Source organism: Pithys albifrons, chromosome 15 (genome assembly GCF_047495875.1).
Source record: "Pithys albifrons albifrons isolate INPA30051 chromosome 15, PitAlb_v1, whole genome shotgun sequence".
Taxonomy (NCBI): Eukaryota; Metazoa; Chordata; class Aves; order Passeriformes; family Thamnophilidae; genus Pithys; species Pithys albifrons.
In genome coordinates this window covers 4,576,725-4,600,058 of record NC_092472.1, presented here as the reverse complement: position 1 = coordinate 4,600,058, position 23,334 = coordinate 4,576,725, and the positions used below count along the sequence as shown (strand labels likewise).

The 23,334-nt window shown below is 44.0% G+C and overlaps 1 protein-coding gene across 1 annotated transcript in view; it reads right to left on the bottom strand.

Moving 5' to 3' along the window:
• Positions 1-3,528: 3,528 nt before the first annotated feature.
• LCP2 (lymphocyte cytosolic protein 2) overlaps positions 3,529-23,334 on the bottom strand; it is a 33,322-nt gene continuing 13,516 nt past the window's right edge. Inside the window, exons 6-21 of the mRNA XM_071570432.1 lie at positions 22,691-22,725; positions 20,041-20,242; positions 19,602-19,702; positions 18,036-18,105; positions 17,746-17,829; positions 16,994-17,019; positions 16,893-16,912; positions 16,690-16,794; positions 16,052-16,082; positions 15,295-15,307; positions 13,223-13,343; positions 10,196-10,245; positions 9,283-9,386; positions 8,074-8,151; positions 4,725-4,880; positions 3,529-3,982 (exon numbers count right to left, since the gene is read on the bottom strand). Of these exons, the coding sequence (XP_071426533.1) occupies positions 3,860-3,982; positions 4,725-4,880; positions 8,074-8,151; positions 9,283-9,386; positions 10,196-10,245; positions 13,223-13,343; positions 15,295-15,307; positions 16,052-16,082; positions 16,690-16,794; positions 16,893-16,912; positions 16,994-17,019; positions 17,746-17,829; positions 18,036-18,105; positions 19,602-19,702; positions 20,041-20,242; positions 22,691-22,725 (1,319 nt within the window). The 3' untranslated portion in view covers positions 3,529-3,859. The remainder of the gene's footprint in view (positions 3,983-4,724; positions 4,881-8,073; positions 8,152-9,282; positions 9,387-10,195; positions 10,246-13,222; positions 13,344-15,294; positions 15,308-16,051; positions 16,083-16,689; positions 16,795-16,892; positions 16,913-16,993; positions 17,020-17,745; positions 17,830-18,035; positions 18,106-19,601; positions 19,703-20,040; positions 20,243-22,690; positions 22,726-23,334) is intronic.

Below are 23,334 nucleotides of genomic sequence, written 5' to 3'. Positions count from 1 at the left end.
TAATTACTGGATTTTCATTTCCATTCTGTAGGAAAAGGTCGAAAACAAAAATGAAACAAATGCAGGTGAGGAGAGGCAATTGTAGACAGGATTAATTTCATTGCAGCTGTTTGTAAAAAAGAAAAAAAAAAAGTAACAGGAAAAAACCCTACCCTGAGTGTTTAGCACCTGCCTCCCATAGCTGCAATTTGCCATAACTAAGTGGATAATTGTAACACAGGGGAAGTTTTAGTTGAAAAAATCAAAGAAAAAATTTCATTATTTATGATCACCTTGATCAATGAGTTTATGAAAAATACTTACCCTGCCTGTTCTGTTTTGTTCCTGTTTTCACACAGGTGACCAAAACTGCTGCTGCTGGGCAGTTTAACCTTGAAGCTGCCATTAAAAATGTTGACCAAATGTCCAGTGAGTTGAAGAAACTAAATGGTAATTGTGCCTTCCCCTGTAGTTTCACAGGAAGCTGCCCAGGCACTGTCCTGAGCGTGCAGATGGGAAGGGCTTTTTTCCCTGTGTGCCTCTGTGTTCCCATGTCACGAAGCCACAGAGTGGCTGGTGTGTTCTGGGAAGTTAATTCAGCAGTAGTTATAGGTAGCAACAGGTTAGTTAACTTGGGAAAATACCTGTTGGATTGTCAAAGTCATTCCTGTGCAGAAACACTGACAGTCTCCTAATGCAAACCTTACTAATATGCTGATACCAGCATTAACTATCTTGAAATAAACAAACTAAACCAAAACCCCTTCAAATTTGTGAGTGAGTGGATGGAGGAGCACCTCCAAATTACTGTGTGCACACACCATTCACTCAGCATCTACCCTGCAAGAAATGCCATGCTGACCCTCTGCCCTTTGCCTTCCAGTGGAGAGCCAGATGCTGCTTTGTGACCTCATTTTGAATTTCAACCATCCTGTAAAGGCCAAAGATTTAAGAGAAGCTGAAGAAAAGACTTGGAGTCTGACAGATTGAGGAACATCCATTTTTGTGTGTTGTCTTCTATTAATACCTCTGAAGTTTCTTCTTCTTCTTCTTCTTCTTCTTCTTCTTCTTCTTCTTCTTCTTCTTCTTCTTCTTCTTCTTCTTCTTCTTCTTCTTCTTCTTCTTCTTCTTCTTCTTCTTCTCCTTCTCCTCCTTCTTCTCCTTCTCCTCCTTCTCCTTCTCCTTCTTCTCCTTCTCCTTCTCCTTCTCCTTCTCCTTCTCCTTCTTCTCCTTCTCCATCTCCTTCTTCTCCTTCTCCTTCTCCTTCTTCTCCTTCTCCTCCTTCTCCTTCTTCTCCTTCTCCTTCTCCTTCTTCTCCATCTCCTTCTCCTTCTTCTCCTTCTCCATCTCCTTCTCCTTCTTCTTCTCCTTCTTCTCCTTCTCCATCTCCTTCTCCTTCTTCTTCTTCTCTTCTTCTCCTTCTCCTTCTTCTTCTTCTTCTCTTCTTCTCCTTCTTCTTCTTCTCTTCTTCTTCTTTTCTTCTTCTTTCTTCTTCTTCACCATCGCCACCTTCTTCTAAACTCAGAGCACTGAAGTCTGCACTGTGCAACAATAATATGGTTTCCTGCAGTTAATTAATAATTATTTTAAACTGAAAATATGGAGTGAAAAAAGCCATAAGTAGGTTATTGATTTTGAGAAGGTTTTTTAGCCCACACTGCCCAAATTAAGCCCAGCAGGGCTGGAAAGACTGAGGTAATTAATTAGAAAGGTCAGGAAGGTTTTCACAGGTGTTTGTCTCCTTTTAAACAGAGACACAGTGGAACAGTAACAAAGAATTGAAATTGCTTCAAGTCAAGTCAGTGCTCTTTCATCTCGGTTGTGCTCTAGAAAATGGGCTGAGAAACAGCCAGTGAAGGAGGAACTGAAGCTTGTCATTTGAGCTGCTTCCTCATTCTACAAATGGTGCCAAAGAGCAGATCCCTGGAAAAGCAAAAGTGCTTTTCCTTCTAGTTTCTGTAGTGACTCCCTAATGCCCCTGGCTACAAAAGAAATGGAGATTTAGTGGTCTAATTCCTCCACCCCGAAATCTTTGACTGTCCACTCTTCTCATGTAGTTCAACACAATTCCTATTCAATCATCCATGTTTGAATGTTGAGGTGTATTTCTATTCTTATACCAAATATGTTTATCTGAATAACCACACTGAGATTTATTCCACTGGAAAAAATGTGCAGTGTTAGAATTTGGTTTGGTGGTTTCCATTTCATTTCTCTTTCACTTGTGAGATGATTTTAAATGAATAAAACACAGTTCCATAGGAGGTATTTCTGAGTCTCTTGAGTCACATTTTTCAAGGCAGTGCAATGGAACAGAATTACCTCCAGCTCCCAAAGTCAGTGCTGATATGGGGGATGTTGTTCTTAATTTTAGCAATTTTTAGAAAACATAGATAAGAACTGATTTTTCTTTCCCCAGGTTAGTAGTGAGTTCTTTAAAAACTGAGCTATTTTTCAGCTGAAGAATTTTTAAAATTTCATTTTTCATCTTTATTTTTGGATTCACAGTTGAATGGAAATGAAATTTGCTAACTTTGAATTCCAGCTCCCAGCCAAATATTTGAGAAAGGGAAGAAACATTTACAAAACATATCTATTTAATGTTATACTGCTTATGAAATCTGATTATTGTACCTGAGACTGTATGGAAGGTTATTCTTCCACCTTGAATTTTGGTCCCAGTGTTTCAAGTGATAGACACAGATGGCTTTAAAGGAGAAAGCAAAGTCTCCCATACTCATCAAACCAAGGCTTTGTCAGAACACAAAGGTTATTAGAAAACTGAGGTAAGGGGTTGGATCAATCCCACTTCACCAAGGTGAGTGAAAACCCCTTGTGCAGTTGCTCCCGTGGCCATCAGTTACAGCTTGTATTTTAGAACTGAGAATGTTCTTGGGTTTTTTTAAAAAACTACAGAAAAGCAGAAGGCAGTTGAGTAAGAGGAACCAAGTTGAGCCTCCCTGAGTGCTTTCTAAGAGCTCTGGGTGTGCTCTGCCACTTGGGAAACACGTGATGACGTGAAGGTCTTGCTGATGTGCATCCTGAGGCTTGATCTAGTCAGAAAGACACAGCTGAAGAAAGGTGAGTGTTAAGGGAGGGAAGTTTGTTTCTGAGTGAGGGTAGAGGTTCCAGGAGTGACTCCAGCTGTGGGCTGAGGCATGGAACCCTCAGTGGTGTGGATGGCAGAGAGAACGTGCTGTCTGTGGGTATGGTGGTTCTCCAGAATACTCTGAAAATCGAGTCTCATAGTTGGGTGTCCCAGACACAGACCTGGCAGGCACTGCATTCCCAGGGCTGGAGGCTGGTTTGGGGTCACTGCATCCTGTGTGTCTTTCAGATCCAGGCTGGAGCCACAGCCTCTTCACAGAAGTGCACATAGTTAGACTTACTGGGGAATAAAAGGTGTTTACTGCCTTTTGCTGCTCCTCAGCTTTGACAAGGTTTGGGGCTCTTCTGTAGCAGGTTTGGGTCTCTTCTGTAGCAGTTTAAGTAACATAATTGAAGCTGCAGTTCTGATGCAAAAAAAGAGCCTACTTTGTCATTCTCCTATGAAAACAGAGACTTGTATTGATATTTATTCCTGGGTCATCTAATTTGGAGTGGAAATAACTTCAAGGGGATATATATATCTCAGAAGATAAAACATTCTCACATACTGTGTGATTGTTACTGTCAACACAAACAAACACATTGTAGGAAAATCATATTTAAAGCTTACTGCATTCAAGGCATAATTTAAAAATAACATAGTCCTTTTTCCTTGAAATAAAATGATTTTTAATGACTTCATGATTTTAGTTGGCTGAAAAAAGGAAGTATCTTGAAGTTTACAAACTTCAGGAGGCTTCAATACTACATATGACCTTCCTTAAGGTCTCATTTAAATATGTCCTGCAGCATATTTTAACATGCACTGGTTTCTTGAACCTCTGTCTTTTCCATCAATCAGAAGAAGGGGTGTCCTTTGGAAGTGGTCAATGATATCTGCTACAGAAGAAAAATCCTGTGGGATGAAAAAAATGAGAAGGCAATGGCATAAATGTCAGAATTATTAGTAATCACTACAACCAAAAGGTTTTTCTAAAACTCTAAATACTTAGCAGTCTTAAAAAAAATGTGTAAGGTCCAGTAAATACTCTCAGATTGACTCTGTTCATTCCTGCCACAATCTGTAGCTCAATAACTGCATGTACAACAGTTACATCCAGTACATACTGTATGTACAACTGTATGTCATAGTTAACTTGTGCAGTCTGTTGAATACAAGTTGTTGTCATTCTGCTTGATGTGATGACTGTCCTTGAAAGCTCAAAGAGCTGACTGACAAATCCAGAGGGTTCTGCCCCAAACAGAACTGCCCAGTGAGGCTGAATGGGTGTCTGGTGCCAGCAAACCCACCGGAACTGAACTGCTGCCTGGGGCTGGGCCACCAGTCTGGGAGCAAAGCAAAGCTGGTACTGGTTTGCTCTCAGCTCTGCATTTCCCTTTTCTGGTATGTTAGTGGTAAACAAACATTCCCTAACCAGGTATGTGGATTTCTAATGGCTGCATCCTCAGGTTATCCCTTCATTCCCTGAGCGCAAACAGGAGAATCTGAGTTTGGCTCCAGCAATAACATCGTTCTACCAGGAATAACTCTAAGACCATAAGGAGAATTCCACCCCAGGAAAAAAGTCACCTGACACTTAGGAATGACACAGGAGGTCCCTCAAAAGAAGAGAATTAGTGGGAAAACCCCATGGTACCTCTTTTCCTCTTAAGCCAGTTCCTAACAAATACAAGTGATCTTGCTCCTGGTAACGGATCTGGATGTTGTACACTTTGTCTCTGTACAGCACCATCAGCACATATGGATGAGTAACAGTTTTCCTTGAGCTGTCTCTCACCAGGAATGTCCCATCCTGAAAGGTGAAAAAAATGAAAGCTGACAAACAGAAGTCACCCCCAGTTTAACTAGAGCACTCCTCCTAAGTGTTCTTTCTTTCTGAAATCTTTTTCCTTCTGGTAAGAGAAACTGCAGCATGAGAGAGGTTACATCATTTATCAAAAGGGCTGCATTCCAAATTTGCTTCTTAAAACTTCCTGTCTGGTACCAAAGCAGATTTTGGGGAAGGGGAAAAATGGTGCCCTATAAGGGAGAGATTCCAATAAAGGAGGAAATAAAATATCAAAGGCCAAACCTTACATCAGTTTAACCAGAAAAGGAGTTCATTTCTGCCAAATGCCAGTCGAGGTTCCTGTGTGATGTATTTACAGACAGCCCAAAATAATGGTAGTGTCTGTGCAGTTTAGGTAAAGGCAGTGATGCTGGATCACTCTCTCTCTGCTTTCATCCACTTCAGATCTGGGTTGACAAGCCTTCCATTAAAATTCCTTTCTCAAGGGCACTGAATGTGATCTCAGGAGCTGGGCCTTATTACAAGTGATTGGAAAGGTGCACATCTCACCCTCAGCTCAGGGCAAGTGCTGTGGAGCATCACAAACTAACCACACATCATGGGGTATTATTTTATTTATACTTCTAATTTTAATTTGCCTCCACATGCACAGACCAGCCTGGGTTTCATCTGTTTGAATCTGTACTTCATTTTGCTGGTCAACACAGCCTAGAAAAGGGTGGGATTCTCCTTATCTAATTCAAGCTGCCTGAAAACGACCATTTGCAGCAAATTCCTCACTGGTGACAGAAAACTATTTCCAGAGAACAAGCCAGTGCTCCTAAGAGAGGCAAGGTCAAACTGCTTTGTGGAGGCACATAAATTGTTCTCTTGGACTCTGGAAAACAACAGATTTTGTGGCTGGTTTAGACGAAATTGATTTAAAGAAAATCTAGATATTGATGGTAAAGCACCATTTTATTACAGTCTGGCCACAGCCAGGGTCACACAGGGGCTCCTGCCTCTGAGTATGTGTCCACCAGGTATACAAAAATTCAGCCCTTTTAAGCAGTTAGCTCTAAATATTATCCATTACAGTCACTCTGTAGATTTATATCATGGAATTACACATTTTGTTGTTTATTATTCTTCACCACCACCCCCCCTCTGTCCAGGTTCTGCTTCCCCCCCCCTCTGTTAGAAAGCATTTCTCATGTGCTTCGAGCTGCTTCTCCATTCAAACAAGTTCCTTTATCTTGGTTGCACATGCTCAAGTCAGCTCTAGTCCTCTTTCTATCCTACCTGCTCACTGCTTGGGCTGGCCCTACTTGCAAACAATCATAGAATGGATTGGGTTGGAAAAGACCTCCGAGATCATCAAGTCCAACCCTTGGGCCAACTCCAGTCCCTTTACCAGATCATGGCACTCAGTGCCACGGCCAAGCTCAGTTGAAAAACCTCCAGGGATGGGGAATCCACCCCCATTCTGGGCAGCCCATTCCAATGCCTGAGCACTCTCTCTGCAAAGAATTCCTTTCTGCTCTCCAACTTCAATTTCCCCTGGCAGAGCTTGAGCCCATCGTGCCCCCTTGTCCTATTGCTGAGTGCCTGGGAGAAGAGACCAACCCCCACCTGGCTGGAACTTCCCTTCAGGAAAGGAAAATCACATTACATTACATTTTACAAAGTCTCAGCAAATTCAAAAGCCAGCAACAATATAAATTTTAATTTTAAAATTTTTAATTTTAAGTTTTATTTTGTCTTTGTTCCAAAATGTGTAACTTTCCTGTGGGTGAAGACACTGAGGATGAATCCTTCACTCTGAGCATCTCCACTGGTGCTGCAACCCCACTGTTTATTGGCCTTTCCTGTTCTGTGGGAGCACAGGGACCCCAGGAGGATTGGGATCACCTGAGTACTGATGTAGGAAGGGGGGTTGATTTTTTGATTTTTTCAGTTTTATAGATTTTAGAAGTACTGTAGTAAAATGTAGATTCAGTGTGCTGATATTTGTAGCAACTTAAGCTCAATGTTTATACATGCCAAGCTGTGCCACATATCAGTAGCTTAAATTCTTTTAGTTGTTTAGAATCAGAATATTCTGAGTTGGAAGGGACCCACAAGGATCAGCAGATCCAACTCAAGTCAATGGCCCACCCAGGGGATTGAACCCATGACCTTGGCATTATTACAGCCAAGTTTGAACCAACTGAGCTGATCTCAGGTTTAGACCCTCTTCAAGGCAGAAGACTGAAGACTATCAGAAAGGCCTGCAGAATGAAACATAAACATGAGCCAACAACCTTGGGTCTAAGAACACTGGAACACCTCCAAGAGCCCTGTGTGTGCTGAGGAAGAAGAGAATGAAGAAGAGGTCTCACCGACCCCAGACTCAGATGCTGAGGGAGTGGAACAGGGGTGAGACCGATGGAGGAAAAAGGTTGAACTGGAGATGTGTAAAGTAATGATTAGATAGATCATATTATAAAAGCCATGGATATTAGAGCTTGCTGATGATGCCAAAGGGGTTTTTGTTCTGATTTTCACATTTTGTAGATTTTAGGAACACAGTAGTTGTGGATTTTTAGAGGGTTAATATTTCTAACAGTTTAAGTTTAATGCCTTTCTATCACTACCCCTGTCCCAGAACAGGGAGCTCAAATTCCTTTAGTTAATTAATCTTGGTTAGACTCCTTTCCAAGGTAGAGCTGAAGGATATCAGAGACCCACAGAATGAAACATAAACACAGGTCAGAGTGACCCAAAAGCCAGAACTGGATGAACTCCAAGAGACCTTTGTGTGCCCGAGGAAGAGGAGCTGATGAAGACAGAGGGTCTTGATGACCCCAGACCCAATTCCAGGGGTTGGACCAGGGGTGGGACTGGGGCTGGACTGAGAAATGTGTAAAGCAATGATTGGAGGGATCTTATTATAAAAGCCATGGAAACAAGAACTGGGACACATGGATGTCATCCTGTATTCCTGTGGGCTGTAGGCCTGGGATATTAAAGGACCTTTACTTTTTATCTTACCCTACACTAACGTGGCTCGAAGTCCTGTTTTTGGGGGAGTCATTCACGGCATCACTGACATGTGCATCAATATGGATTGCTGCGGGCCCTAGGCTGGATATTGAAAAACTTTCACTTTTTATCTTATCCCACACTAACTTGGCTCAGCATCCTGCTCTGTCGGGGTCTCCCAGGGCACCAGTACCTTGTTGATCCTGCGCAGCGCCGCCTCGGCCTCGGGCCGGCTGACATAGGCCACGTACCACTGGGTGCTCAGCGAGCCCTGCAGGGTGGGGGCACACACAGGGTCAGGGCAGGCTCACAGGGTGGATTTCAGCAACAGGACATAGAGAGACATTGCAGTGTGAGGGGTTGTCTTGGGTTGAGCTGGCAAAATGCCAACTGCCCAATACAGAGTCAAAGCCTCCCTCCTCCCACCGCTGAGAAAAAGGGACAAAAAATCCCCTCAAAACTCAGAACAGGTTTAAACCCAAACTAATTATATATATTTATACAGAAAAGAGAAAATTGAAAGAAAACTACAATATAACATACAGTTACACAAGATAGAAATAACAAAAAATAACTCCCCATCAGACACAATCCCACCATTCTAATTACAAATCACTCTGGAGAACTCAATTCCCCAGAGACCTACTCTGAAATCTAAAGCCTAAATTTAGGCCTACACCTACTTAAACCCATAACAGGGGTGTTTGGGTATATGTGCACAGTCTCTGAAGGGCTGAGTTTCAGAGTGTATAGTACAGTCTGGGTAAGTGGCACTAAATGGTATTAAATTATTTGCTCACTTTAATAAATTTGAAATTATTGCTAACCTTCCTATAACACACCTGCAGGCAAGACAACTGGTATTTCCAAATATTGTCAGTAAAACATTTTAAGTGGCGTTTTCTCTTTCTGACCCAGACACATCCTAAGCCTTTGTTCCTCTGTTTGTTTGTTTTTAAATTAATTTTTATTTCATTTTTTAACTCTCAGCTGAGGCAATAATTCAGACTTCCTGTGCAAATACCATTGTGAGTGCCCAGCAACGGTATCATCAGGGGTGGCTTGTTCTAAACTTGTTCTATTTAAAGAAATGCAAAACAAAAATGCACTTAAAAAGCTGAGTTCTTTACTCATCAAAGTTTTGTGGAAGGAGAATTGAATATGCAACGCTACCTGAAGGCAATTGTGCAGAGCAATCCAGCAAACAAGTACTTTTCTTATTTTCTTCTGTCAGGGGTTTGCTATTGTTGTTTTTCTTGGTGAAGGCAAAATAAGGCACTAAAGTTTGGCACAGAAAAGGAAACTGAAAGCTCTTACTGGCACCCTGACTAGAAAAACAACTCTGAAACCAGGAAATTTGCTGTGTATGACAGTTTTGGTTGATATTTGTAATGTTTTGTACCTCATCTTCCTCGGGGCTTGTTTGGTGACCAGTCTGTCTGCTGGGAATTGGCATTGGGGGTCTTGCGTCAGCTGAGCCTCTCGAAGGGGATCTGCTGTTGTTGCCTTCAAAGATATGAAAACAGAGAAAAAGTTAAAGCCAGGAAAATAATTTCATCTGTGCAAACAGGGTGTAGGATCCTGATTTTATGAGGCATGAAGTATTTATAACACCCTGGCACTGAAACATTTGGAATTGATTTGAAATCAGGTTTAGGCTTCTTTACCAGAACCACATTTTCTGCCTAATTTCATCCCTGGTGCACAGAGACTTTTGCTGAACTCTTGGAGTTCACATTTCCACAAGATCAGCTGAACTTGAAACAGAGGTGACATCTTTCCTGTGCCACAATTACTCAGTTCAGAGCATCTTGGTTTCTTTAGAGACAGAAGTCATGTTGTCTCTTTGCAATCCTCTCCTTCTTTGCAATTAGAAAGTTAAACATGTCACTGTAGGACATTGTTACCATATGTGAAAAACTACCTGCAAAACAATTGGTTTCTAAGTTTTCTTTATTTTTTACTTGTTATTTCAACATAAATATGTAGTGTTTTCACATAGGAAGTGTTACCTCCCCATTCCGAGGGTATTAACACAAGGCAGTGATCAGCACCCCTCAGCCCTCAGTACTGTTTGCTGAGGTGAAAAAGATGGTTCTGTGGAGTTGTGACACTGGTTTAACCAGGCAGGAAGCCCAAACTTCATGGAACAAAACCCCAAAACATCAGGTAAGTTACACAAGAACCTGACAGTTCTCTGTTCACAGTCTAACCAGCCACATCCACAGGAAAAAAAATATTCTTATTAACTGCACTGAAACCACCTTTCAATCATATTTTTACCAAAAAAAGAAGCAGGAATGCAGGATACAGACCTGGATGGAAGCGTGGGGGTAGTGAGCCAGTTGAAGACAAGTTTCTAGCACTGTTTAAAAAAAAAAACAGTCAGTACAAATACAACATTTCCATACAACATTTCTGTGCTCTGAACACCCAATTGGGACTTAGGACATTTTACAGAATGGGGGAGCCCCCTGAGACCTCTGCAGGCTGAGGAAAGTTTTCCCTTTTTGTTTTAGGGCTTTTAATCTTCTGTGTGAAGGTGGATCCACCTTTAAGTTCACCTGGAGCTCAGTGTCTGGGACTGAGGTAGAGGGGATCAGGATCAGTGCAGAAAAGTCCTCCATCTGATTGAGATTCCTCAGGGAATGACTCCTTTGTTCCCCCAAAGCAAGAAGCTCAGGGAACACCTTGCCAGATAGTTCTTCCTGTGAGGTTCCACTTACAGAGTCTTTTCTTTTTTGTGACATTGTTGATGAAAATGCTCTTTGTCACTAATGTTGCAAGCTGGGAAGAGCCAGAAACAAAAGGGAAAGGCTGGGGCAGCTGGGACTGCTCAGCCTGGAAAAGAGAAGGCTCAGGAGGGATCTCACTAATGCTCATAAACATCTGAAAGGAGAGCCAGGCTCTTCCTAGTGGTGCCCAGTGCCAAGGCAGAGGCAGTGCCCACAAACTACATCTCCAGAGGGTCCCTCTGAAAGGAAACCCTTCCCCACTGGGAGGGCAGCCAAGCACTGGAGCAGGATGCCAAGAAAGCTGTGGAGTCCCTGCTCTTGGAGACACTCAAGTGCCATCTGCACAAGCCTGGCCAAGGTGACCTTGCCTGGGTTGGGGCTTGGACCAGATGACACCCAGAGGTCTCTGCCAACCTCAGCCCACTGATGCCTAAAGGATTTTAGTGTGTTTTGGTAGATTTTTAGAATCATCTCAGTTGCATGGATTCTTCTGGGTTGCTCACATCCTAAAGTCAGTTACTAAAGCTTTTCCTCACCAATTGTGAGCTTTCTCATGCCCTGCCAAGGTCATGGTGTTTGTGAAAAGCCACCTGGAGATAGCAAGAAGGCAAAACACAAGACAAAGACCTAAAGGTCCTAGAAGATCTCCAAAAAGCAGTTCTGAAGACCCCTATGGGTGGAGCACAGAGGGAAATGAAGATCTTAGTTATTGATATATGTAAATTACTAGAGAAGTTGTAAAATTGTAACATTCCTGGTCACGTGTGTGCAGACCTTCTGGTGTGTGCCTTAGAAGCTTCTAATAAAAGCAACCTGTGTATCTTTCTCCATTAAAACTGTTTTCAAGTGCCTATTTTCACAGGAATAAGCAAACTACACTCAAAACTTCTCAAAATGGAGTCCCAATCTTCAATTTTTGTTATTATTTTCGTTTCCTCACCTAATTGGGAACAAATGGCCTGCACTGTTTTCCTTTACAGTTCATATTTCTCTTCTGCTTAAACGAGCTGTTGGAAAAGCTCTGAGATGAATATGCCAATTATGTTTGCAGAACAAAAACATCCCATCATGGCTTGATTCATGGCAGAAAATCAGTCAAATGGGGCCTCTACTGCAGCAACACTTGGCACGTTGTTGGAATAGAAGCAGAAGTGTCATCACAGGACTAGTGCTATTTGCATATGACCTTGCTATTGCTACTGCAGTGCCTGCTCTGCTGGGTGTCAGCAGTGCCAGGGGATGGTGGCAAGTTGGAGGGATCCATCAAAGAGCCACTAAAGAAATACAGAGATTAGAAAATGTGCCTCAGGGTGGACTGGAGGAGCACAGCCCAACTCACCAGAGCCTAACTCTGTTGCATGCTGTGATAAATATAAACTAGTTTGTGTCAAAAGCATAACAAAACATTCTGTGTAGCTTGATGCATGAAAGATTTAGCAACAGAATGTCTATGAGCTTATCAAATAATGTATAAAAAGTAGAAAAAGAAAAGAACTAAAGTTAATAACTAAGCAGCCTTTCCAAGTAAAATAAATACAGTGCAGACAGAAGATAATCCAAGAACACCTAAATACAATGGAGAAGTGAACCCAATAAAGATAAGGAAGAAACACCTCAAGACAACAAATAAGGCTCCAGGTAAATTTTAAGTTAAGAATCACACCAAAGAAGAACCAGCCCCCATGACCAGCAGAAGCAACAGGAAGAATCAGATGAAAGGATCTCAAAACGAAGAGAGAAGAAAATCATTTATAGGAACTGGTTAAAAATAAACCTGCTTTGACTGTATAAAAAAGGAGCCTGCAAGCTCAGATGGGTGTCACTGATGGAGCAGAGACTCCCAGTGCACCCAGCCTGTGCTGTTTACTCTGTAGCTTTCATTACTTATAAAATTGGACTACCCTTTATACCAAATGATTGGTTATTTGGGTGATCATTTGTAACAATGCTACATCAGAAATCAAAAGTTCTTTAAGGGCTCTTCCATCCAGCAAATGAAGACAGACCAATCAAATATTTGTAAGGTGAAAACAGAAAAAGATGAAGCAAGATTCACAATTTTAAACAGGAATTATCAACCATTTGGGTAAGATTTAGTAAAAGGGTGGTGAAATTCTTTCCAATTCAATTCTGCACAACTGAGGTTGTTGAGTTTTCAGTTTTGAAGTGATTGGCAGTCACAGCTCTGGCTCTTGGACCTCTTGGACCTACATCCTGAATAGTTCTATAGAAAACTATGGAGTAGTTTTTGTAGAAAGCCCTTCCCTAAAGGGCTGGTGATTCTTATGGATCCTGCAGGAGATGGCTCAGGAATGGGAGCACTGGACCAGCAGGCCCTAAAATACAACCTTGACACAGAACTGAGAGATCTGTGGGTTTAGTTGTTTGCCTGAGGTACATTTTCTGCTTCCCTGGTGCAGAGCTTTGATTACATGAGGGATTCTCCTGGAGAGCAGGAACAACACAAAAGGACATTTTGTGGAGGCCACAACACAGCCTGAGTGAGGAACTTCTCCTGAGAGCCCTGGGGCTACACACACACAGTGACCTGCTGAGCTGCCAAGGGACTGGCATTCCAAAGGAACACACAGCAATGGGGACACAAACCTTTCTGCCCCAGGCACACTGCTGGCTCCTGGCTTAGGTGGAGGCTTGAGAGCTTTGGGTGGCACAGCATTGGAGCCGTGTGGGGGCAGGCACAGCTGTGGCACTGCTCTGTGGGGTGCAGCTGTGGAGAGGGAGACAAGGAAAACAGGAGGCATTCTTCAGTGAAGTCCAATGAAGAAATTCTGTCACATAGCTGATGCTTAATTGGATAAACATAAGGAGTAAACAGTCTATAAACAGTCCTTGATATGTTAGTTACAGGCTGTAAATTCATATGAACTGCTCAACTTAAAATTAAGTATTAAAATTAAAAATAAACATTTACATTTTCTAATTTCTGTTTTAGATAAGCCCCAGTTTGGGGGCCTTACCTGCAGCAGAGCTGAAGGTGGTACATAACCAAGTGTTCTCTGTTACATTGCTTTAAACAGCTGACAGAGTGTGTGGCTCGGCTTCACGAACGAAGCTTTGGGCAGGGCTGTCCCCACGTGGGTGGGCCCTTCCAGCCTGTGCAGTGCATTTTAGGTGAGGCTCAGCGTGCACAGAACTGGCCCCACCGTTTCAGTCCTGAGGTTCATCTGCCACGGCCGAGCAAGCTTGGACAGGGACAGTGAAGTCCTCAGGACTAGAACCTCCAGCACCCGGCATTTCCCAGGAGGGCTCCCATCCAAGTACTAATCCGGGGCTGACCCTGCTGAGCTTCCGAGATCTGACGGGATCGGATGTCAGGGAGGCTTGAACTGCCGTTTTGCTTTAAACAGCAGACTTGAGATTACCTCCGTGAGCACCATTCCTTCGTGAGATTTCTCCCAGCATGAAACAAAACCTTTTCTTTCTCCAGCATCATCAGCAAGAGGGGAACAGCCTCATTCCAGTAAGAGGGGAACAGGCAAACTGCTCTGCACAGCTTCAGTCTCTTGTGGGGGCTTAGAGGAGTGACAACTCTTAGAGACTGATATCAACTGGGGACTGGATAACTAACTCCTGGGGACTGGATAACTAACTCCTGGGGACTGGATAACTAACTCCTGGGGACTGGATAACTCCTAGGAACAGGATAACTAACTCCTGGGGACTGGATAACTCTTGGGGGCTGGATAACTCCTAGAGACTGGATAACTCCTAGGAATTGGATAACTAACTCCTGGGGACTGGATAACTAACTCCTGGGGACTGGATCACTCCTGGAGACTGGATCACTCCTGGAGACTGGATCACTCCTGGAGACTGGATAACTAACTCCTAGGGACTGAATAACTCCCAGGGACTGGATAACTAACTCCTGGGGGCTGGATAACTCATTCCTGGGGACTGGATAACTCACTCCTGGGGACTGGATAACTCACTCCTGGGGACTGGATCACTCCTGGAGACTGGATCACTCCTGGAGACTGGATCACTCCTGGGAACTGGATAACTAACTCCCAGGGACTGGATAACTAACTCCTGGGGACTGGATAACTCCTGGGGACTGGATAACTCACTCCTGGGGACTGGATAACTAACTCCTGGGGACTGGATAACTAACTCCTGGGGACTGGATAACTCCTAGGGACTGGATAACTCACTCCTGGGGACAGGATAACTCACTCCTGGGGACTGGCTCAAATGTTCTGCCTCTGTCACTTCACCAACTCCATTTCAGAAACCAGCATTACAAATACTGTTGTTACATGACAAGTTCTGCTTCAGTTCCTGAAGGTGAGTAACCCTGCACAGGGAGTGGCACCAGCAGGGTTTGCCCGGAGGGTTTGCTCGAGGGGGAGATGCCAGTCCCTGTGCCTGCTCTGTGCAGATCACAGACCTCTCCAGCGATGTATTTCAGAATAACAAACCCTGCTGTCTCCTGCCTGGCTGACTGAAGGAAGTTCTCAGCTGCTCATTTCCCATCTTTTATGGCTTTGATATACAAATGTGCCTGAGGTGCTTTGTAAGAATTCCACAGCCTATCAAGGTACCACCTTGACTACTGAAATGACTCTAAAGAAACAATTCTGTGATCATTAATTTTTTTATCAAGCAAAGGCAAAGAAAGACCTTAAGTTTTAAAAAATTGCTGTAGAAATACTCACTGTCTTCTTCTTCCTGGGGAGCCAAAAGAAAATACACATTACCAACATATTATACCACAGTTCTTAGGAATATTTTACAAAACAAAACCTGGACATTGGTGAATTTTGAGTATACAAGAACTCTGATTTCTACTCTGTCACTCATCTAAAATGAGGTTTCTGTCTTCTTGCAACACCAAATAATTTTCAAAGTTCTTTCATTCATTAATTAATTAAGTGCAAATAATCTATGTGGTGGATGTGCCATAATGGATCTTGACCCAAAGTAGTCAGAAACTCTCAGCAGATACAGATTTTCCTCATTCCTTCAAGTGTGAGCTCTGAGAGTTATCTGAGAGTGAAACTTTTAGGTCAGCCTAAGCTGAAACAAGTCCCCCAAACCTCCACATGTGGTGTGAGAAAAATCCCTTCTCCCATGTCAAAAAAAAAAAAAATCTGAGAAAAATCCCTTCTCCCATGCCAAAAAAAAAAAAATCTGAGAAAAATCCCTTCTCCCATGCCAAAAAAAAAAATCTGAGAAAAATCCCTTCTCCCATGCCAAAAAAAAAAATCTGGCCTTATTCTTCCTTCATTTTGGGGAATAAACTGAGCTTGACATGGAAGAACTGTTTAAAACCACCCCCTGTGCTATGGAAGATCCACGAGTATTCTTTATAACTGATAAGAGAAACCTCTTCCATAATTATTAGTTTATACAGGTCCTTAATGTTATTGTGGTCCAGACACCTTTAAATGTGAGCTTTTTGATTCTACTTACCTCATTTTTTTTGTGTGGTGGCCAACTCTGCCTGGAATGAAAACAAAACACTCATCACAGGTGGAATACGACCCTTTCACTTCGTGTGCACTGGGACACATTTTCAACTAGAATATGAATTTATAGTAAGTTTTACAGGCCCAATGAATGCCAAATCTTGGTTTTCCCCATTAAAAAAAAATCTAAAATTCTAATTCCAGCCTTAATCTAAGCCACTATGCTTGTCCTTAGCCCGTCTTGATTCTATCAACAAGGAAAACCCATGAACTGATTGTAAGATTAGAGCTTAAAGCAAGTTTTTACAATGACAAAACATTGGTCTTCAAGTCTTGAACTGGCTGTTAATGCTCGGCTACATTGTTGGAGCTCATGGTAAGACTTCAGGGTTTTGTTCCTCCTATAAATTTTCCTGGCTGATTAGCAGTTCCTAATTACTTTCTTAACTTGTTTTAAACTCAGTCACAGAGTTGAGCCCCCAGTTTATCTAGAAAATGCCAGAGAACGATCTCCTTCTGCTGTGGAATGTGACTGGCTCTGAAGAAGGGGGTTTGCGGGCTCATAAAAATCCACGGGAGGAAGGTAAAGTTTCCTTTTCCTAATATCCTAAAATATTAAATGTCAATGAAATGAGCACTTACTTCGCAGGGTTTTGCTTCCTGAGAGCAGGGGAGTTGCCTCTCTCATACCTGTCACTTGGTGGGACAGGAGGTTTTGGCATCATCGCCAGCTGCTCCCCCAAGGATCTAAAGCAGGAGCAAGATGAGGAAATAAAGGCAAAAAGCTGCTTATTGGGAAATAACAGGGGAACACTGACAATTATTTCCAGAGGGAAAACTCTTACCTCAGTTGTGAAGCCAGAGGCTGAAAAACAACAAGGAAAAGTTGAGTGAGTGCATCAAAACGGGCAAAAAAACCCATCAACAGCCACAAAATAAATCTTACCTTTTCAGGAATGCTTGGCCTCTTCCCTGAAAATGGGAAAAGCTTGCATTTAGAAAAAACGGAAGTCGATTAATTAAAATTAAATAATTAGTTGATAAAAGTAAAACAAAATAATTAATTAAAACAAGTGAGGTTTGGCTATAATTGCACGTTAATTGTGCAGATTGAAGCACTCAGCCTCCTGAGATGTAAGTCAGAAAAATGCTTCGGCTTTGTAAGTGATGGCAAAATTGCAATATCTCTTCTCAAAGGCAAATTTAAAACATTTTCAAGGTGACACGTTTTGCAATCACACTTTCTATGGTTCAACTTTGAATTACCGGACAATTTTCTGCCATTATATAACAGATGAAAGAGTTCAGATAATAAATAAAAATCACGGAGTTGTACCTTTAGATTCTTTGTATAATGTGGTTTGCAGATCTGAAACAAATGCCTTTTTTTTCTGTGTCTTATTAGTTCTCAGCATTCTCTTAAGTCTGTTGCCACATTACACACAGTAGTAGATGCAGAGTTAGCTTTGTAGGCAAAAGTTATTTCCTCCTTTAACCTACTAAATGTTTCCTTGTGCCATCACTTGGGTCACCTCAAACCTTTATTGCTCAGGGATCTTTCTGTTCATCTCTCTGGGTTTTTGTTTTCTAGATACAACTTCTCCCTCACTTTGTAAGTCCTGCTCTCGCTATTTATTTATAAACAGACTGATCACTGATAAAACAAGCCCACTGGTATCAGAACAAGCAAATACTGACCTGATGCCGGGCTCTCTCTCTCAAAGGGGGCAGCCAGACGCTCCAGGGAGGGCTTTGTGCTTCTGTCTATGGAAGGAGCTGGGGCTAAACACAACAGCTGTGTGAGACCATTTGCTGCCAGAGGTTAATACAGCTTTCTTTTGCACAGCCATGGACTGCTGTGACTTAGAATGACAAGTGAGACTTCTGTGTGAGAGGAGGAAAGAGCGGAACCGAGGACATGGAGGCAGAAGTGAAGTGCTCCACAGCCCATGGGAAAGCTTTACAATGAGAACATCAGCTCTACTCACGTTTCAAAGGCTTCACATTTCTGTCTCTGCTCAGGTCGTTGTTGCTCGGGGGAGGAGGGAAGGCTGGCAGCTAAAACAGATGTTTCACGTGGGGTTAGAATGTGTCTTCACCTTTCTGGGTTAGTTTTGGGCATTAACCTGCCAACCTCTGTGTCTGTGCAGCACGAGGCACAAGTCCCAGCTCACTGAGGGAGAACAGGAGCCATGGCCTCTCCTGGGGAATGACCCACATCCAGGGCTTTTTGTTGGATGCAGGACTGCCTCCACCTGTTTTGCCTCACAGGGAATAGTGTGTGTGTGTGGCTCGGCTTCACGAACGAAGCTTTGGGAAGGGCTGTCCCCACGTGGGTGAGCCCCTCCAGCCCGTGCAGTGCATTTTAGGTGAGGCTCAGCGTGCACAGAACTGGCCCCACCGTTTCAGTCCTGAGGTTCATCTGCCACGGCCGAGCGAGCTTGGACAGGGACAGTGAAGTCCTCAGGACTAGAACCTACAGCACCCGGCATTTCCCAGGAGTCTCCCATCCAAGTACTAATCCGGGGCTGACCCTGCTGAGCTTCCGAGATCTGATGGGATCGGATGTCAGGGAGGCATTGAACTGCCTCTCACAGGGAATACTCCAGAGGGATTTACCTTTGGGGAAGGGGTGTGTGTTGCCAAAAGAACAGGGGCTTCAACACCCCTGGTGTATCTTTGCCCCTTCGGTGCAGCAGGAGTTAGTTTTGGAAATGCATGGAATTTGGTGGCTGCACATTTGAAGGTGAGAAATATGGAATAAGTCTGTGTTGGTGAGTGAGGCAGGGCAGAAAGGACTGCTCTCTGTTACTGGGAGAGCTGGGGTCAAACAGCATTTCCCTGTCAGCAGCTAAGCCTGGATTCCTCCAAACATCTGCCTCCCAATGCTCATTCCTAGCCCCAGTCTAGGACAGCAGCTTTGAGAACTCCTGGCACCCAAAATCCTGTGTGTTTTCTGCATATGAACTGTGTCACTGGGTCAGAACAAAAGTCCCCCATCACATCCTAAAACCACCTTCACTTGTGCACGTGGCAGGGCTCATGTACAGCTGTTATGGCCAACATTGAACCTGTCAGAGTGCCAGTTGTCAACAGCACCAGAGCTTTCAGTTTTGAAGGATTCACAGCAGCAAAAAACAAAAGGAAACAAATCTGGGTCATCAAGGTTCTCATTAAACAGTCTCTCCACTTTTATGAGGTCTTAACTCACTTGGACACCTGCTGGAAGTATAGCTTGGAAAGGCTTGGCCTTTTACTTTATTTTACAAATATCACTAAAGAAGCAGAGAGACATCCTTACAAATACATAATTTATATGGTGGAGGTGTGAATTTCCAGTGTAGGAAACATCCAAGTAATATGCAATAATTTATTTGTCCCACGAAATTCAATTGTTCCTTGAAAAAATTGTTACCCTCTAACAGAGTTCAAATCCATTTTGATGGCTGAAATTCTCCCCCTATGGACAGAGCTGAATAAAAATGGCATTACACTTGGACTTCTAAGCAGTTCCTGGCATAGGAAATGGGTAAAACATGAAGAAAGGAACATACAGAAGCACCTCTTGGCCCAAACGGGGGTGGTCCTGGGGCTGGGCCGGGTCGCTGTGGTGGCACTGGAGGCTGATGGGATGATCTGGTTGTTGAAGGTCTGTCTACAGAAAAACCAAAAACCCCCAACTAAACAACTACACAGAGTTTGGTTATTTAATAGTCACTAGATCTTTACAACAAAGAGCCCTTGCAAGAACCTGGACACAAAGTTAATATATCATTAAGACATTGCTGTAGGGTCTAATTGGCAGCTGGTTTTTAATCGGTGTTGTCTTGGGAGTCTCAGGCTCCTCTGTCCCTGTGCTGGTCAGTCTGAAAGGCAGGTTTGCACCTTCTGTAAAACTTTCTCTACTTCATTACCAGCCACCTAAAATGTAGCTGATAATGTGTGAAAATAGAATTTACCAATTAGTAACAGCACTTAATGTTTACTAATTACCTATATAATCTGTGTTGCTCGGAAGGGACTTGGCAGGAAAAATGACATTGTGATGTGCTTCATCATTGTTGGAGGGAGGTGGCTCGTAGCCATCACTGTCATGTTCTGCTTCCTCAGGGTCTTCTGTTGGGGATTCATAGTCAGCCTCCTCCTTGTCCTGGTCTTCATCGGGGCTTTCATAGTCATCATCATCCTCATCATCCTGGCAAAGGAGCACAGAAGTGGGGGCTGTAAGAGAGCACTGGAAACCCCAAGGCAGTTCCCTTGTGGCCTTTCCCTGTGCTGTTTTTCACTCCGGAGGATCCCAAGTTTTCACAACTGGTTTGAGTGAAAGAATTCCATTGAAATAAAACAGGGAAAGGAGGCATCATTATCCTAATGCAGGGAGCTGAGAGCAGCTGCAGGAAGGAAACAGGTATCACTTCCCAGCAGTGCAGTGGAAGGACAGGAGAAGGTGAGAGCTCACTGAAATGCACTGTGCCTTTCTTGGGAACAGACAAGACACCAGCAAACAATCCAGTGCCCCCAGAAACACGTTGGAGCAGCACCTGCTGCCTGGTAATATCCATTCCTGCCTCCTAACCTGTGCTTTGCACCCTTCAGCCCAGCTTTTTAACAATATTTCAGGAAAAATGAGCTCTGTGATTTGGGTCTTGGTGTCTTCCACTGAGCAGACCCAAACCAGCTTCCAGGACCTGAAGGACCTGAGCAGGTCACGGTGCCAGTGAGGTCACTGCACACTCTGTGCCCATGAGAGAGAAACACTCCCCTTGGCATCAGAGTCTTGGCTGACATTTCCAGAGCCCTCTGTGCTGGCACAGAGCCCAAGTGCTCTGTAGGTGGTTACTTTTATCTTCTGTGCTCCTAAAATAGCAGCAAATCTCCTGTGAACTCAGCAACAAGTGTTTTTTCATAGAATCATAGAATCGATTGGGTTGGAAAAGACCTCCAAGTTCATCAAGTCCAACCCTTGGTCCTACTCCAGTCCCTTTACCAGATCATGGCACTCAGTGCCACGGCCAAGCTCAGCTGAAAAACCTCCAGGGATGGGGAATCCACCCCCTCTCTGGGCAGCCCATTCCAATGCCTGAGCACTCTCTCTCTAGAAGGAATTTTTTTCTGATCTCCAACTTAAATTTCCCCTGGCAGAGCTTGAGCCCATCGTGCCCCCTTGTCCTATTGCTGAGTGCCTGGGAGAAGAGACCAACCCCCACCTGGCCACAACTTCCCTTCAGGCAGTTCCAGACAGTGCTGAGGTCACCTCTGAGCCTCCTCTTCTCCAGGCTAAACACCCCCAGCTCCCTCAGCCTCTCCCCACAGCACTTGTGCTCCAGTCCCTTCTCCAGCCTCGTTGCTCTTCTCTGGCCCCGCTCCAGCACCTCAATCTCTTTCCTCAACTGAGGGGCCCAGAACTGAACACAACACTCAAGGTGTGGCCTCCCCAAGGCAGAGTCCAGGGGAAGGGTCACTGCCCTGGGCCTGCTGGCCACGCTAGTTTGGATCCAGGCCAGGATCCCCTTGGCCTTCTTGGCCACCTGGGCACACTCTTGGCTCCTGTTGAGCTTCCTGTCAGTCAGTCAATTTAAAAGGGCCTCTCCAATTTTATTTTTTAGAAAAAACCTTAGCACTGGTTAACTTTAGAGATCTTTATAAACCCCAACTGGGCACCAGCAGCTGAGGGGTGATGATGTTTCTATGCCAAAAAGGCAAAAGAAACTTTTGCAGCCTACTTGGCTTTAAAAAAATTTATTATTCGGGAAGGCAACCTTAAAGAATAAAACACCAAGAATTTGCCACTGGAAAGCACGGCCATATATTGTTGTCCCAGTTCAGCAGGTGGGACCAGTTTATCACTGGGTGGGTGTGAACAAAGCTGTGGATTCCACACCCTTGATTCATTTCTCAGGAACTGGTACCAATGGAGCATTTGCAGCAGCTGCCCAGGGCACAGCTGAGCCCTCAGGCTGGGAGCTGACTGGGAAAGAAGCCTGGCAGAGGAGCTGGGAGAACTGCCCTGCAGGGAGTCCTTGGCACCTCCACACCCACCTGAGGGCTCAGCTCTGCTCAGGGGCCAGCAACGATTCCAAAATCCCCCCTGACTGCCAGAGTCAGATCCCCCAGTGTGGAACTCCCTGCCCTGGGGGAGGCACTGGGGGCTCCCACCTGCACCTGAGGGGAGAGAATCTTGGGGAATTTGGGACTGGGGGGACTATTTGTGGGATGCAGAGAAGGAGCAGACCCTGGACAGGAGGAGCCCACCACTCTCCACCAGACTGTGCCATCATCTGCACCAACAGATTTCTTGCTTCCTTTTGTTTTGGACTTGGGAGAACCACGTGGGGCTCAGCAGAGGGGCCACCAAACCCCCCTGTGTTTGTGCCCCAGGGGGTGGGTTACACTGCTGGGGTTTGTGAGTTAAAATCCATTTCTCTTTGTGCCATTGCACTTATTGTAATGTTGTTACTGAATTGTAACTCTGACTTATAATCTCTTTTGTGTTGGGTTCGTTTCTCCGGACAGTTTACCTTTAAACCAGCACAATTGTTTACTGGCCACCCCTTTTAAGAGGTTGGAATAGGGATATGAGATTCAGGAGAGGCTGTGTGGGCCCTGAGCACACACCCCAGGGGGTTGTTCTCCCCATACTCACAAAGGAGGACCAGCCACCGTCGTCCTGGCTGTACCCTGTGGAAAGAAGCAGAACCAACAGGCATCTTACTGGGCACAGCTTTGCCAAACAGCAACCTGACCAAAAAGGACACAACAAATCCCTCGTGACCCTCAGTGCAACATCCCAGGAGGACCTGGAGCTTCAGAGGCAGCCCAGCAGTCAGAATGTTCTGGGGAATAATGTTCTGATTCCAAACCCAGAGCAAAGCACCCTTTGTATGAGTGGTTTGTGTCCTCCACTTCCAGCTTTAAACATCATCTGAAACAAAATGCCTTCAGAATGAGCCCAGGCTTCTCATCTCTTTGTTTAAGGCTATTTCAGCTTTCATAAGAGAAGGGGGTTTAATTTCAGCTTTCCTCTGTAACCCAGAGTGGAGTCAGGGCAGGGCCAGAAGTGTTGGAACAGAAATAGATAAACACTGATATTGTGCATTGGGTTAAACAATGACAGTCTGGGGATTCTCAGGGGACTGTCTCTCTCTTGCCTTCCTTCAACATCTTTTCTTTTTAAAACCACTTTTTCTTACTTATTCCCCTCTATTTTCTATTGTCTTTTCTGAAACGTCGTTATACTCTCATATTTTCATTTGTTGTTTTGGATTTTTGGTTCCCATCCCCACTCCA